This window comes from Vicugna pacos, chromosome 10 (assembly GCF_048564905.1).
Source record: "Vicugna pacos chromosome 10, VicPac4, whole genome shotgun sequence".
Classification (NCBI taxonomy): Eukaryota; Metazoa; Chordata; class Mammalia; order Artiodactyla; family Camelidae; genus Vicugna; species Vicugna pacos.
The window spans coordinates 26169935-26185842 of NC_132996.1; the positions used below are offsets into that span (position 1 = coordinate 26169935).

At 40.8% G+C, this 15908-nt stretch overlaps 1 protein-coding gene and 1 long non-coding RNA gene across 15 annotated transcripts in view; one reads left to right on the forward strand and one right to left on the reverse strand.

Moving 5' to 3' along the window:
* Positions 1-15908, forward strand: part of XRRA1 (X-ray radiation resistance associated 1) — an 87384-nt gene that overhangs the window by 50632 nt on the left and 20844 nt on the right. For 10 of the 14 annotated variants that reach the window (XM_072969216.1, XM_072969220.1, XM_072969218.1 and 7 more), the window contains 2 exons: positions 8516-8556; positions 11724-11849. In XM_072969216.1, the coding sequence (XP_072825317.1) occupies positions 8516-8556; positions 11724-11849 (167 nt within the window). Of the gene's footprint in view, positions 1-8515; positions 8557-11550; positions 11627-11723; positions 11850-15908 lie in introns of those variants that run through there. The other 4 variants (XM_072969219.1, XM_072969227.1, XM_072969229.1 and 1 more) reach the window with 2 other exon arrangements.
* LOC140698960 (uncharacterized) lies at positions 9228-11327 on the reverse strand. The gene is made up of 2 exons (XR_012076971.1): positions 10784-11327; positions 9228-9442 (listed from the first exon to the last, which is right to left on the reverse strand). It is a non-coding gene; the product is annotated as an uncharacterized lncRNA (long non-coding RNA).

Genomic DNA, 15908 nt, shown 5'->3' on the forward strand with positions numbered 1-15908 from the left:
TTTCTTTTTTGGAAGTATACATCTATTACAGATTTTTGGTTTGTGGTTACCATGAGGTTTATTTTTTATAGCAGTATATATGTATATGTGTGATTGTTTTAAGTTGCTGATCTCTTAATTTTAAATGCTTTTTAAATACCGTGCATTTGTACTATCTTCCCCTCATGATTACTCTTTTTGATGCCATTTTTTACATCTAATTTTTTTGAGTATCTGTAAGGTACTTACTGTGGATACAGATGATTTCACTACTTTTGTCTTTTAACCACCTTACTAGCTTTGTGTGTGGATGATTTCCTACTTTTACTGTATGTTTATCTTTACCTGTGAGCTTTTTCATTCCGTAGTTTTCTTGTTTCTAGTTGTGACCTTTTTTTCCCCATCTATAGAAGTTCCTTTAACATTTGTTGTAAAGCTGGTTTGGTGGGGCTGAATCCCTTTAGCTTTTTCTTGTCTGTAAAACTTTTGATTTCTCCATCAAATCTGAACCACAGGCTTGCTGGGTAGAATATTCTTGGTTGTAGCTTTTCCCCTTTCATCATTTTAAATATATCCTGCCACTCCCTTCTGGCCTACAAAGTTTCCGCTGAAAAATCAAGTGATAACCTTATGGGAGTTCCCTTGTATATAACTTGTTTCTTTTCCCTACTGCTTTTAGTATTCTCTCTTTATGTTTAATTTTTGTCATTTTGATTATAGTGTGTCTTGGTGTGTTCTTGTTTGGCTTAATCCTGTATGGGACTCTCTGCACTTCTAGACTTGAGTGTTTCCTTTCCAAAGTTAAGGAGGTTTTCAGCTATTATCTCTTCAAATATTTTCTCTGACCCTTTCTCTCTCTCTCTTCTCCTTCTGGGACCCCTATCCTATGAATATTAGTTTACTTGATGTTGTCCCAGAGGCCTCTTTAACTGTCCTTAGTTCTTCTCATTCTTTTTTCTCTTTCCTGTGTAGCAGCAGTGATTTCCACCACTGTGGCTTCCAGTTCACTGATTTGTTCTTCTGAATCATTTAGTATGCTATTCTTTCCATTGTGTTTTTCATTTCAGCTATTGTATTCTTTATCTCTAGTTGTTCTTTATATTTTTTAACTCTTTGTTTAAAACTTCTAACTTCTTACTCTATGCATTCACTCTTCTTCCAGGTTCTTTGATGATTTTTAGGATCACTACCCTGAACTGTTCCTCAGGAAGATTGTCTATCTCTACTTTACTTAGTTCTTCTTCTGGGGTTTTATCTTGTTCCTTCATCTGGAATATATTCCTCTGTTGCCTTGTTTTTGTCCAAGTTGCTATTTGTATTTTAGTGTATGTGGTAGATTAGTTATGTTTCTTGACCTTGGTGAAGTGGCCCCCTGTAAGAAGTATTCTGTGTGTCCCAGCATGAACTCCCTTATCATCACTCAAGCTACATGCTCTAGGGGTTCCCCCTAAGAGGGCTGTGTGGGTCCTTCTGCTCTGGTGGGATGACTATGTGGGCAGTCTGGTAGGCTTGTTTTGTCCCTAGTCTGGTTGGTTGCCAGGCCCTGCCTTGTGTAGATGCTTCTGGCTACTGTCTAATGGGACCTGGTCACAAGGTGCCTGGTTGCAGAATCCTAGGGGGCCCTGCGGTTAGTATTGACTTACTGGTGGGTAAAATCAGAGTCCCGAAGACTCTGGGGCTGTTGCCTTCTCACTGTCAGGTAAAGCCAGGTCCTGGGGTTAGTACTGGACTATTGGCAGGCAGAGCTTGCCCTGGAGTCTGGCTTTAGGGCCCAGGTGTCCCAAGCTCTTTTGGATCACTGGTGGTGGTGGGGCAAATTCCTAACAACGTTGGGTGTGGGGTCGAGGGTGTCTCAAAGGTTGCTTTGGCCTGCTATTGGGCAGGGCCGGGGCCCAGCTTGTCCCAGGATAGGGTCTGGCTTGTGTAGTGGGAATGTAGTTTTCTTACCTCTGGATTCTGCCCCCTGGTGGGTGACACTGGTCTAGAAGCTTGTGCAGACTTCTTGGCAAGTGGGGCTGTTGCCAAGCCACTGGTAGGTGGAACTGGGGCTTGGCCCTCTGGTAGGCAGGACTGTGTCTAGGGGAATGTCTAGAGGCAACTCTGGGCTCAGGAAGTCTTAGGCAGCCTATATACTGATGGGTGGGGCTATGTTCCCACTCAGTTGTTTGGCCTGAGGCATCTCAGCACTGTCACCTGCATGTTGTTGGGTAGAGCCAGGTCTTGTAGCAAGTGAGCCACAGCAGCATGGCTGCTGTGTTCCCCAATATGTGTGCCACCAGTGTGTGTCTCCAGGATAAGCCCCTGCCTCTCCAGGAGACTCTCCAAGACCAGCAGTTAGGTCTGGTCCAGGCTCCTGTCAAATTGGTGCTTTTGCCTTGGGTCCCAGTGCATGTGAGATTTTGTGTGTGCCCTTTATGAGGGAAACCCCTGTTTCCTCCAGTCTGTGGGGCTTCTGCAATTAAGCCCCACTAGTGCTCAAAACCAAATGCTCTGGGGGCTCATCCTCCCAGTGCCTGGCCCCCAGGCTGAAGAGCTTGACATGGGGCTCAGAACTCTCACTCCTTTAGGAGAACCTCTGCCACATAATGATTCTCCATTTTGTGGGTCACCCACTGGGGGGCTATGGGATTTGATTATATCATGAGTGCACCCATTCTGTCCATCTTGTGATTCCTTCTTTACATCTTTAGTTATAGAAGATCTTTCCTGGTGGGTTCCAGACTTTTTCACTAATGCAAATAGTTGCAGATAGTTGTGATTTTGGTTTGCTTGTGAGAGGAGGTGAGCTCAGGGTCTCTCTACTCTGCCCTCTTGGCTGTTCCTACCCACCAAAGACTCTTGATGAAGCTGAAGCCCTTTACAGACTGTCCTCAATGGACTTCCCTTCTTTGCTGAGCTTCAGAGCTTCCAAGATCTTGGCATCTAGGATGTGAAAGGTTGGGGGAGAGAGCATGGGGCAGGAGCAGTGCCAGGGCATGTGCCCACTGGGGTGGCTGCCTGAGTGACCCAGGAACAAAGCTACATTGATTTTTGAATGTTGAACCAGCCTTAGTTACACTCTCAAGATAAACCCCACTTGGTCATGATTTAACTTGCCAATTGATATTTTGTCAAGGATTTTTGCATCTATATTCAGTAGATATGTGGGTGTTATTTTTTCTTGTTTGTTATAATATTCTTCCCAGGATTTACAGTCAAGGTTATATTTGCCTCAAAATGAGTTTGGATAAATGAATATTCTTTTTCTGTTTCCTGGAAAAGTTTGTATAAGCTTGGTTATTTCTTCCTTAAATTTTGGAAGAATTCTCCATTAAGCCATCTGAGCCTGGACTTCCCTTTGTGGAAAGATGTTGAAATTATTAAAATCCAGAGACTTGGAGGAGAATTCTCTTTGAGCTGAAATGTAGAAATGTAGACCTCTGAGGAGGAGGTGCAGCTCAGCTGCTGGTATCTCTGAGCTCAGATGGGCTTCATGGAGCTGAGACCCAGATCTCTGAGAGAAGGAAACTGACCGGCTGGTACTGGTATCTTTGAAGCTGGTTTATACAGGTTGTAAAACTGCAAACTGGATTCCACTGCTGTTGGGGAGGGCCTTGCTGAAACTGGGGTTAGATGACATTGCTCCAGTGGCGTTCACAAGAATCACAAGAAACGCAAGGGAAGCAGGCAGGAGGAATCAAGCTCCTTATTCCTCTTGCAGCTCTGCAGTCTCCCTCTAGCCCCACCCACTATGATCAGAATCTAACAAGAAGGAAACCAGGTGGCAAAGCAGAAACATGGTTTTCAGAGGCCCAGCTCCAGCATCCCAAAGCAGAATAGAGAAGTGTGGGTTTGGAAATAAAAAACAGTACCTTAATAATTGGCACAATTACGTTGTTCAGGTTTTCGCCAAGATTATTTTTTGTCTACTTGGTTTGTTAGCTTTGGAACAGCTGTGTTAAAGTCTCTTAACCACTATTTTGGGTTTGTCAGTATCTCCTTACATTTCTGGCTGTTTTTAACTTTTAAGTTGGTTTGATTTCTTTATGAGGTTTGTGACTGTTATCTTGGTACATTGTGTCTTTTAATCACTGTAAAATACTCCACCTTATCTTAATACTTTTGCCCTTAGCCTGGGCCTCCATTTTGTTTGATATGAATATTTATTTTAGGGTGTCTCAAAAACAATATAACCCTCATATTTTCCCTGATATGGGTCTTTTTCTTTTAATAGAATTTAACTCACTTATATTGTGACTATTGATATGTTTTGATCTATTTCTATCATCAATATGGTTTGTTTTCTATTTACCATGCTTTTTTCCCTCTTTTGTGCCTTTTTTGTGAGCACTGATTGAGTTTTCTTTTTTTTTTCTTTGTTTGTTTTGGGTTTTTTGTTTTTGTTTTATGAGGGGGAGGTAATTAGGTTTATTATCTATTTATTTAAATGGAGGTATTGGGGATTGAACCCAGGACCTAGTGCATGCTAAGCAAGTGTTCTCCACATGAGCTATACCCTCCCCACCAAGTTTTCTTTTAATTCTGCTTTTTCATCTAGAGATTTAAAGTTGTCCATCTCATTTCTACTTCAATGGTTACCCTAAAACTTTGCTCTAGTTATTTAAACTCACCTTTGTCTATCAATACCTGGAGTCAACCAAATGTAAGTATAATTCCTCAATAAGAAAAAAAATCTTCATATGTGTTTACCTATATTCCACCCTACCTCCATCACATCCCATAATGTAATAAACCCTAATAATGATTTGAGTGGTTTTAATATTTGAAATTATTCAACAACTCTTTACACTGAGAAACTGAACTCTTACTAGTTTTACTGGCTTCTGGGACCACAGCTGCTCATATCTCAAATCTTACTCTTTCTTAGATTCCTCATTGTGTGTGTGTGTGTGTGTGTGTGTGTGTGTGTGTGTGTTTGTATGTGTGTAACTTACAAGCAGAGAGTTGAGTTAATAAAACTCTGTTTATTAACACAGGGTAATCTTCAGTCTGTACAAAGCTCCTCCTGCCCTCTTATTTTTTCTCCTTCATTCTATTTTTTCAAGTGAAGTACAGTCAGCTACAATGTGTCAATTTCTGGTGTACAGCACAATGTCCCAGTTACGCATATACATACATATAGTCATTTTCATATTCTTTTTTTCTTCTTCATTCTTAATCTCCACTCTTGTTTCCCATTTTCATATAAATATGTTTGTGCTGGGTATACTTTCCTGGATATATGGATGTATCTTTGTAAAATGTATTATTTTGTGTATAATGTGTTCTGATTTATATAATGGTAATATGCAGTTGAGCTCATTCTGCTACTTAATTTTTTTCCCTCACGACTGTTTTTAAGATTTTTCCTTGTTACTGGATGCTCATCCAGTTCTTTCCTTTTAACAAATGCATAATATTCCACACTGTGCTGTAACCACATCTTATTCATCTATTCCCTTGCTAATAGACACCTTGGTTGCCTACCTTGTGTATGTCTCTTGCATACACCCCTGTGCCAGAGTTTTTCTGGAATATTTATTCTAGGAGCAGGATTGTTGGATGACAGAGTATACACATACATGGTTTATATAAGTGCCACCTGATTTGATTGTTCTTCAAAATGGTGGCTCTAACGTACACTCACACCAGAGTGGACCAGGGTTCCTGTTTCCCTACAACCTTGTCTGCACTTGATATTCCCCAATTTTTTTAATTGTTCTGAGTTTTGTTATTCTGGTAGGTGTAAACTGGTATTTCATTGTTTCAATTTGCATTTTTCTAATTATTGGTGATGTTAACTATTTCTTCATTTACTTAGCTATTTGGTTTTCAACTTTTATGAATTGCTATTTTATATCCCTTGACAGTTTTAAATACTTTTATCCTGTCATCACCCATCTGTTAATTTCACCTGTAATGGTAGAGATGACATTTTGAAGAGAGATTCTTAATTTTGATTTAGTGAAATGTTTGTTACAACTTCCATAACAATACCACAGACTTGCTTAAATAGCAGATATTTATTTTCTCACAGTTCTGGAGTTTACAAGGTCAAGATCAAGATGTTGACAGGTTTGGTTTCTTTTGAAGCCTCTCTCTTTGGCTTACAGATGGCTGCCTTCTTGTGTATCCTCTCTTGGTCATCCCTCTGTGTTTTCTGTGTCCTAATGTCCTATTCTTACAAGGAGACCATTCATATTGAGTTAGGATCTATCCTAATGGCCGTGTTTACCTTAATTACCTATTTAAAGGCCCTGCTTCCAAATACAGTCACATTCTCAGGTACTGGGTGGGTTAGGACTTCAACATACGAATTGGTGAGAGCAACACAATTCAGTCCCTAACACCAGATCTACCCAATTTTACCTTATGGTTAGGCCTTTGATTTCTTTTTTTTATTGAAATATAGTTAATTTACAATGTTGTGTTAGTTTTTGGTGTACAGCAATTATTACAAGATGCTGAATATATAGTTGTGCTATACAATAGGACCTTGTTGTCTAGTAGCTTGTATCTGCTAATCTCAAACCCCTAATTTATCCCTCCCCCTTCTTTCCCCTGTGGTAACTGTAAATTTGTTTTCTATGTCTGTGAGTCTGTTTTGTAGGTAAGTTCATTTGTATCATAGTTTAGATTCCACATATAAGTGATATCATATGATATTTGTCTGACTTATTCACTTAGTGTGATCATCTGTAGGTCCAACCATGTTGTTGCGAATTATGCCTTTGGATTCTTACTTAAGAAGCGTCTCCCTTCTCGTAGTGACAGAGATAGCTTCCTATTTGGTATTGCTTTTCACTTTGCTGTTTGAATAATACTTTCAAAGAGGGTTTACATGTAGTAATTTTCTCAGTCCATAAAATATCCAAAGTTACCTTTATTTTGTTACCATATTTGAATGTTAGTTTGTTGAATAGAGAACTTTAGCCTTAAAATAATTTTCCCTTAAAACTTGGAAGATATTACTCCATTGCCCTCCAGATCCATTGTTGCCAGTGAGAAGTCTCATACCAGACTGATTCTCATCCCTTTGTAGGAAACTAATTTTTGCTTCCTGGTATCTCTTAATATTTCCCTTTTATCCTTTGGAAATAGTTACTAAGATGCATCTAGGTGTGCAACTCTTTTTTGTTTATCTTTTGGGGCACTTTAATGGTTATTTTAGTCAAGGCCATGTGGCTTTCTTCATCTTGGAAATTTTTTCTTTATTTTCTCCTTTGCATTCTCCATTTTATGGATTAGCTCTTCAGATGGTTCTGTTCTTCTATACAGCACATTAAGTCTTTTATTTGGTTATCATACTTTAAAATTACAAAATTATTAATAGTTTTCTTTTGTAATAACCTATTTTTGTTTTAAGAATGAAATAGCCTTTTGAATTCCTTGGAGGACACTAATTATTCTATGTTAAAGTTTTTATTCTTTTGTTTAAACTCTTGTTTTTTTCAGATGATAGTTCTTTTATGTTTCAAAACTTTCTTTCCTAATGTTAATTTTCCTCAAATATTAGAAGATGCTTGATTGTCCTTCTTTCTCTTGAACAGGCCCCAATTTGAACCTTGGAGTGCAGGTTCTAGTTTTTGGAGTTGCTTCCTGTAAATGTGGGTGGGGCCCAGGACATGAGTTCAGAGTGTACCTCAGCTTATCTTTCTAGATGTGGGGCCTCTCTGTCTCCCCAGAGGGCCACTGCTTAGCACCCACAGTTGTGACCATGGCCCATCCTCCAGCTAACTCCTGCTTTGTTCCTTGCACAAACCTTCCCCCAATTCCTTCCAGACCCTCATCTTAGGGAAAAGTTATTTATGCCACGGGATGTTCCACCCCTACTATTGATTATTTCATTGTCGTGTAGCCTTTCTCAGTATAATATTATTAATATGTGGAAGGGGTCCTGTTAGGGCAAAGGTGAGTGGTCCCTGCACAGGATCCAGTCCCAGCAGGTATTTTGCTTTACTAGGTTGAACTTAGCTGTTGATTGACTCGTCTTAGTCTGATGGTCCCAAGAATGAAGTCACTCTGCAGCTTCCCCATTACTACTACTCTCTCCTGAATTCACTGTCTTAACACCCTCTGTTTCTGCTGATACAGCAAATAATATTTTCAAATCCTCTGACAGAATATCTTTTGTATACACTTCTTTCTTCTAAGATAGTGGGTTTGCTTTCTAACCAGTGCTGACTACCCAATAGTTCTGAGTTTAGAAAGAGCTTGCATGTTGTAAAGTCAGAAAGACGTCATTGTGGCTGAAATATAGTAAGTGAGGGGCAGGGTAGCATGAGATAAGATTGGAGAAGTAGGCAGGGGCCAGATCAGAAAGGGCTTTAGAGGCCTGGCCAAGGAGCTTGAATTTGATTCTTAGTGCAAAGGGCTTATTACCTGACGTATGTCATAGCTGGTACCCCTTCCCAGTTAGCACTGGAGCTGAGGACCAATGAGGACCCTCCTAGAAGGCACTGTGCTGCATACAGTGGGTGGCTGACCCAGACCCTGGCATCTCTGGGAGTCAGTCAGCGCTGTCACCAACCTTCGTTCTGTTTCTCTTCTATTTCAGAGGTCGTGTTCTCATCTTATCCTGGATTTTCAACCTCAGAGGTAGGAACTGCCTATTTTATATTTGTGTCCTTGAGTTAAAGCATTAATTTTAATATACAAAAATAAGTTAATGGAGCCATGAGAGGCACTTATATATAGCACACTGAGGAAGCCCATTCACCGAACACGTTTTTACAGGGCACCTACCATGTGCCAGGTATTACACTGGTCTATGGAGCTACAGGAGTGGACTCAGCAGACAGGTCCTGACCTCACACTGCCCACGAGCTAGCTTCCATTGTTCTCAGATACTGTTCAATGGAAATGATTGTTGCCTCAGGTGATCAAGCTGGCATTGAAATGAGGCTGCCACCAAGATGAAGCTCAGCAGCTCCTTAACAAGAACCTCCCCCCCACAACTAGAGTGATCCTGGCCAAATACACCACCATCCAGGGTCTAATCCTTGGTGCCACAGACTTAGATACTTGATTTTTGTCAGCACAGAAAATTGGCTCTTCTCTCAGGGTAGATGCTCACTAAACAAGCTCAACAAAGACTGGTGTACTAACTAAACGTTGATTTATTCATTTGTTAGTAAGAAGTGCCATTACACAGTTAGTCAACCTGCATCCTTGAGAAGCAGCTCAGTTCATCTTCTCCCACATATGTAACTGGGTGAGAACTTATATCAATTGTTACATTATTGCCACTTAAAGCCAACCCAACAATGATGACTTTAAACAATAGCAGTTTATTACTTCTCACAGTTATTTAGGTCGGTTAGATAATTCTGCTGGTGTTTAGCCAGGGCACATTTATGCAACTGGCTGGTTGTCTGGGGGCTGGGCTCGTGGACAGCTGGCATAGCTTGGCATTTTTATGCTGTCTTTTCATCATGAACTTCTTTGCAGCATGATGGCATTAGAATTCCAAGAGAGCAGTGCTCTGAAATTCAAACAGTGGTACTTTCTGTTGGTCAAAGTATTGGTCAAAGCAAGTCATAAGGCCAGTATAACACTGCAGTACGTATGTGATGCTAGCCACCTAGAATTAGCAGGGATCCTGCAGGTTAAGGGCACAGTCCCCAACAAGACTGCCCCTACTTTAGACACTAGCTGCAGTTTGGGTGTCCCCAGGCTATTCATATTTGTGACCTACTAGCAATAGATTTTAGAGCTCCCATGCCCCCCTTAGGTTCAAAACTTTGTTGGAATGACTCATACAGCTCAGGAAAGCACTATAGTTTTGATTACAGTTTTACTATAAAGGGTACAAATCAGGACCAGACGAATGAAAAGACACATAACGAGGTCCAGGAGGGCTCCAGTGTGTGTTACCCTCCCAGCACATCTGTTGTCTTCACCAACCAGGAAGCTCACCTCAGTGTCAGAGCTTTTATTGGAGTTTCATTACATAGACATGATCAGCTGAACCATTAGCTACAGGACATGATTGAACTCAATCTCTAACCCCTGCCCCACTCCCCAGAGGTGAGACTGGCTCAGAGTCCCAATCCTCTAATCACATGGTTGTCTTTCTGGTATGGCCAGCTCCCATCCGTCCTAAGTCATCTCACTGACATGAACTCAGGGGTGATCCAAGGGGTCATGAATAACAGACATTCCTATCACTCTTAAGATTCCAAGGGTTTTAGAAGCCCAGTGTCAAGAATTCAGGACGAAGACCAGACAAAATTTTTATTATACAGCAGCCAGTCTAGTCTCAAGGGGGTAGAGATACAGACTCTACGTCTGAATGGGAGGAGCAGCAGGGTCACACTGCAAAAGGGCATACATAAAGGATAGAGGGGCTTGTGGACACAGAAGCCAGAGATAATTGGTAGATTGGTCAGTGCTCAGACTCCAACTGTCTGGCATCCAAGAATATAGAGACTGAGTTGAATGGTTGAAACTTTAAGTGGCCTCTCTCTGTCTAGGTCAGATGCATTCCCCCCTTTGAGACAGGGCCCTCTCTGTCCACAGCAGAGCCAGTGTCATGCCCTCAGGTCAGGACATCCCTGCCCCTTGACAGGGCTAGATACCACCCAAGCCTGTCTGGCTGTTTTTCATTTCTGTGCTCCAGTCGGACTTGCCTCCTTTGATTCACACAGCATTACTCCAGGTAGGGAATTGCACAGTTGAGGAGAATGCCTTACCAGACTGCCACAAATTCCACTCTGGCCTCTTGGAGATTGCATTTGGATCTCCTTTAGAGGAGAGTTTCCAAGTTCATATAAGTTCCCAGGCACCATCACTGGTTTTTGTTTTACTCTCACCCATGACTCACCTGTCTCACTTGTGGCTGTACAAGTTGGACTCCAAGAGGACACAAAATATTTGGCCAAAAGTAGATGTTCCACAAATGGTCGTTGAATGAACAAGTGAAATTTAAGTGATTTGCTCAAGATTACACAGCAATTAATGGAACTTAGAACAGAAACTAGTTTACCTGAACCCAGTCCAGATAACCCATTAGCCAAGCATCTTCCCGGTAATTTACTTTGGTTGCATATAACTCAGCTGATTCAAAGGAATCAGTGAGTGAACTGAGTTAGGCATGGTTAATCCAGCAGTTTCCACTTTCTCCTTGGTCAAACATGTTGACCCAGAGGCAGGCTGGGTTGTGATGAGAGACCATGACCCTGCAAGTGACCCAGATAAACTGGCCACATCCAGGCCCCAAGGCTGTCTGAAGTCATCCAGGATTTAGCTGTTGTTTCTTCCTGGAATGAAGAGCCTCCACTGTAGGATGTGGACTAGCCCAACAAAGCAGGTGTTCAAGGCTCAGGTCACTCTTGCTCTCTGTCTCCTCATAAGGAAAAGTCTCCTTAACAATGCAAGCACCTACCCTTTTGCCTTCTGGAGAAATTTTAGCCCAACTGTATAGAAGGCCCAGTTTAGAATAAGCCACTGTAGGGCAGAAAGTGGGAACTGAGAGCAAAGAATCTCTGACGTCTGCCTCGCTGCTGCGTTATCCTTTGGCTTCAGAGAACTTGAAACTGGAATTTTGGGTGCCAGAAAACTAGCTCATTATGTGACATCAGAGAACTTGGAGCCAGAACTCTGGGCCCTGGGTGGTATCTCCTCTTATGACCCTAGATGTCTCTTTTGGCCAAGCCTCTCTGGAATGGTCGGTCATTCTTTCCACCACACTCCTTAGGATGGGTCTGTTGGCCCCCTTCTTTATCATAAGGGCACTTTGACTCTGACTTTCTTTTCTTTCTAAGACAAGCAAGGTATGTGCACTTCCTCCCATATTCGAGATTCTTCCTGTGAAGTCACTGAAGGCAAGGAACCAGACGCTGGCCCCGCCCTTCCCAGAGCTGAGGTACCTTAGCCTGGCCTACAACAAGGTGACTCTCTGCTTCTGTACCTCTTTCCTCCAGCACAGTTGGGAGGGTGGGATGTGAGCCTCTCTGCCTGAAAGCCAGCCCTCCGATTCCCTGCATCAGCAGTAATGTAGGCTCGAGAATTCTCAGCGTGGGGAAAGTGCAGGGAGTGCAGGCCAGGCAGGAGTCCATTCAGTCACAGACATTGATTTAACACTTCCCTTATGCCAGCTCTGTGCTAGGCGCTGGGGATACAGTGTACAAAGAAAGATTGGCCCTCTGCCCTTGTAAAGTTTGTCACCTACAGGAACACTGATACTGGACAAATGATCATGATATAATTGTGCTTAGTGGTATGAAGACATTCGTAGTGCTATGAAGTATGTCATGGGATCTTAACCTAATGCTCGGGATCAGGGAAGATCTCTCAAGGGTGGTGGTTAAGCTGAGATCAGAATCAGTGAGTTCAGTGAGGTGAGGAGTGAGGGTAGAGTGAAGTGAGAAATGTTCTAGCCTCAGGGAGCAGCAGATGTAAAGTCCATGGGGCAGATTTAACATGTGTTTCCTTAACATGTTTTATGTTAACATATTTTTCCAAAAGCCATGTCTATAAAACTTCCTATAAACCCCACTGATTGAGCCCTACTCAGGTGTGAAATGCAGGCAGCTTTGAAGGAACTCTGCTTACGTTCCTTCTCAGACAAACGGTTGGCACAGTGAAACTCCCCAGATACTTTCTTCTAAATTGTCATTTTAGCTGTAACATTTAGTTCTTTGATCCATTTTCAGTTAACCTTTATATGTGTTGTGAAATAGGGGTCCGTTTTCATTTTTGTATGTGAATATGCAGTTTTCTCAACATCATTTATTGAAAAGAGTGTTCTTTCCCCATTGAATGGTCTTCTCACCCTTATTGAAAATCAGTGGCCCATGGATGTGTTATGGATCCTCCTTTCATTCTTGAAGCTGGTAATTTGTGTCTTTAATTTTATTGATTCAAAATAGAAGTTATCCCCTTTATTGATTTAAAAAAAAAAACTAAACCAGCTGCTGGTTTCTCTGGATTTTTCTACTGTCTGTTTTCCATTCCATTGATTTCTGTTTGTAACTTTTATTTCTGTCCTACTCACACTGAGTTTAATTGCTCTTCTTTTTCTGGTTTTTTAAGTAGTGTACATTTTAGTCATTGACTTAGACCTTTCTTCTTCTTAATATAAACATGTAAAACTTTTTTTCTTTAAGCACTAGTGGAGCTGCGTCCTACAAATTGTGATTTGTGTTTTGTTTTCCATTCAGTTAAAATATTTTTACCTAATAACCTCCCCCCCAAAAAAAAACTTTAAAAAATATTTTAAAATTTTTTGTAATTTCTTTCTTGACCCATGGGCTGTTTAGAAGTGAGTTGTTTAATTTCCATATATATGGGGATCTTCTCAATAACTTACATTTGTTGATTTCTAATTTAATTCTCTTGTGGTCAGAAAGCATAATCTGTAAGATTTCATTCTTATGAAATTTATTTAAACTTATTTTATGGTCCACCCTATATTCTATCCTGGTGTACGTTCTGTGTACACTTAGGAAAAACAGTGTATTCTGCAGTTTGAGGACAGTGTTCTATAAATATCCGTTGTTAAGGTAGTTGATGGTATCACTTAGATCTTTTCTGTACTATTGTCCTGTTTATTTGTTCTGTCAGTTTTTGAGAGTCGTGTGCCAAAATCTTCAGTCATGATTGTGGATTCGTTTATTTCCCCCTTTAGTTCTGTCAGTTTTTGCTGCATGTATTTTGAAGCTTAGGTACATACTCATTTAGAATTTTTATGTCTACTTGATGTGTTGATGCTTTACTGTTATGACTTATTTTCCTTTGCCTCTAATAATACTCCTTGTCTTAATGTCTGTTTTTTCTGATTTTAGTATAGATATATAGCTTTCTTATGCTTGCTGTTTGCATGCTATATCTTTCTTTCCTTTTATTTCCAACATGTTTATAGCTTTGTATTTAAAGTCCATCTCACTGAGACAGCATGTAGTGGATTCTCACTGGGATGCCAGAGCATTTTTCTATGTTTCTGCTCTGTCCTCATCTTGCAGCCTTTTCTGTGTTCCTACACCTCAGAGGAATTTATCTCCACACTCTTATTCCTCCCCCAGCAGTAGACTGCTTTTGCTTGTTACTTAGTGCTTGCCAGTCTGATGGTAGGGGGCCAATGCGAGAGCCCAGCCCCAGTCTCAGGTAGGCCCTGGGTTCCTTGTCTGCAGGATGGGCCTTTCTTAGTGGTTCTGTCCCTCTCCCAGCAGTAGGTGACCTCTATGTAATGGGCCATGCTGTATTCCACCCCCCTACCCCAAGAGTATCAGGTTTTAATTCCCCCAGAATGCAGAGCCTTTGGCCCTCACAGGTTTTACTGATCTTCCTCAGCAACTTAGGCTTTTGTTCACTAGGCAGAAGGGTTGGCAAGGCTTCCTGTCTTTCCTACAGTGGCAGCTGCTCTTCTCCAGGCCTGCACCCCAAGGAAGGCTTTCTCCAGTCTCTCTTCCTGCGTTCAGCCCTTCATCCACAAGTGGGTGTGAATTCCCCTTGTGTCTGCAGCTCTCACTTCTGTTCTCTTACTCTAGCCCACACTTGGCCTTTAGCAATTCACTAAAAATTTTAGCTGATTTCTTTTGAAATGCTTGTACGGCATTCACCATCTCTTCCTCCCACATTCTGCTGTAGGTGAGCCAGTGTCCGTGTCCTGTTCCTCCTTGGATATGCCTCCTCTTCTTAGATTTCAGGCCACTTGATTGCCCCGAGACCTTAGCTCTCCATTGGACTCAAGAAAACCTGCAATGTTGTAGGTTATTTAGTTTTTATCTTGTTAGGAGGAGAGCTGCAATCTTTCCATTTTTCTACATTCTCACTTGAGGTTTTAAATATTTATCTTTATGAGAGTTACCACCTAACATATATCTTTCTATTATCAGTTGTCTACCTCCAGAATGTAGGTTCTTTTAAGAACTAGGGCTTTGTTTTGCTTACAGCTATATCTTCATCATCTCAAACTGATAACACAATAGGTGCTTAGTAAGTTTGTTAGATGAATGAGTGATGTTTGGATTGTGTCAAGGAGTACTCATGCTGCCTGTGTTGAAATTAATATTCAATTTATCAAAGTTTCAAACTTTAAAACCAATTATGCCTTCAAACAGAACTATTCATCTAGAATATTCACTCAGAAATCTAGTAATTTTGTTTGACACAACATTGTAAAATGATTATAAATCAATAAAAAATGTTAAAAAAAAGATTTTAAAAAAATCTAGTAATTTTGTGCCAAAAAGTAATCACTTTCTCTGCGCCTTTAATATTTACTTAGTTCATAAATTTGACAAATTAAGTTATATTCATCTTAACCCAGTGAAAAATTAGGCAGAAATTTCAAGGTGTCATTGGAAACTGAATTTATTTCCAGGGGCATTAAACCAGCCTTGTAAGGAACAAGCTGGCCTGATGGCCAAATTCTGCTTACAGTATCAGACAGAATCCTAAGCCTGTATCTTTCAGCTGGTACTTAATTTCACAGAAATATGATATACACACCCTAGGTATCTTTCAACTTTCTACCAGTTTCTTTCTTCCTCCTTCCCTTCCCTTCCCTTTCCCTTTCCTTTCCCTTTCCTTTCCCCTTCCTTTCCTTTCCTTTCCCCTTCCTTTCCTTTCCCCTTCCTTCCTTCCTCCTTCCTTCCTTCCTCCTTCCTTCCTTCCTTCCTATCTTTTACTTTCTTTCTTTCTCTTTCTTTCCCTTTCTTCCTTCCTTCCTTCCTTCCTTGCTTGCTTGCTGTAGCATAGTTGATTTACAATGTTTCATAAGTATGGCAACGTAATTCAGTTTTATACATATATATATTCTTTTTCAGATTCCTATTATAGATTATTGCAAGGTATTTAATATAGTACTCTGTGCTATATAGTAGGTCCTGTTGTTTTTCTATTTTATATGTAGTAGTATATATCTGTTATACACTATATATATCAGATCTCCCGGTGGCATTATTTCATTCTTTTTTATGGCTGAATAATATTCTATCATATATATA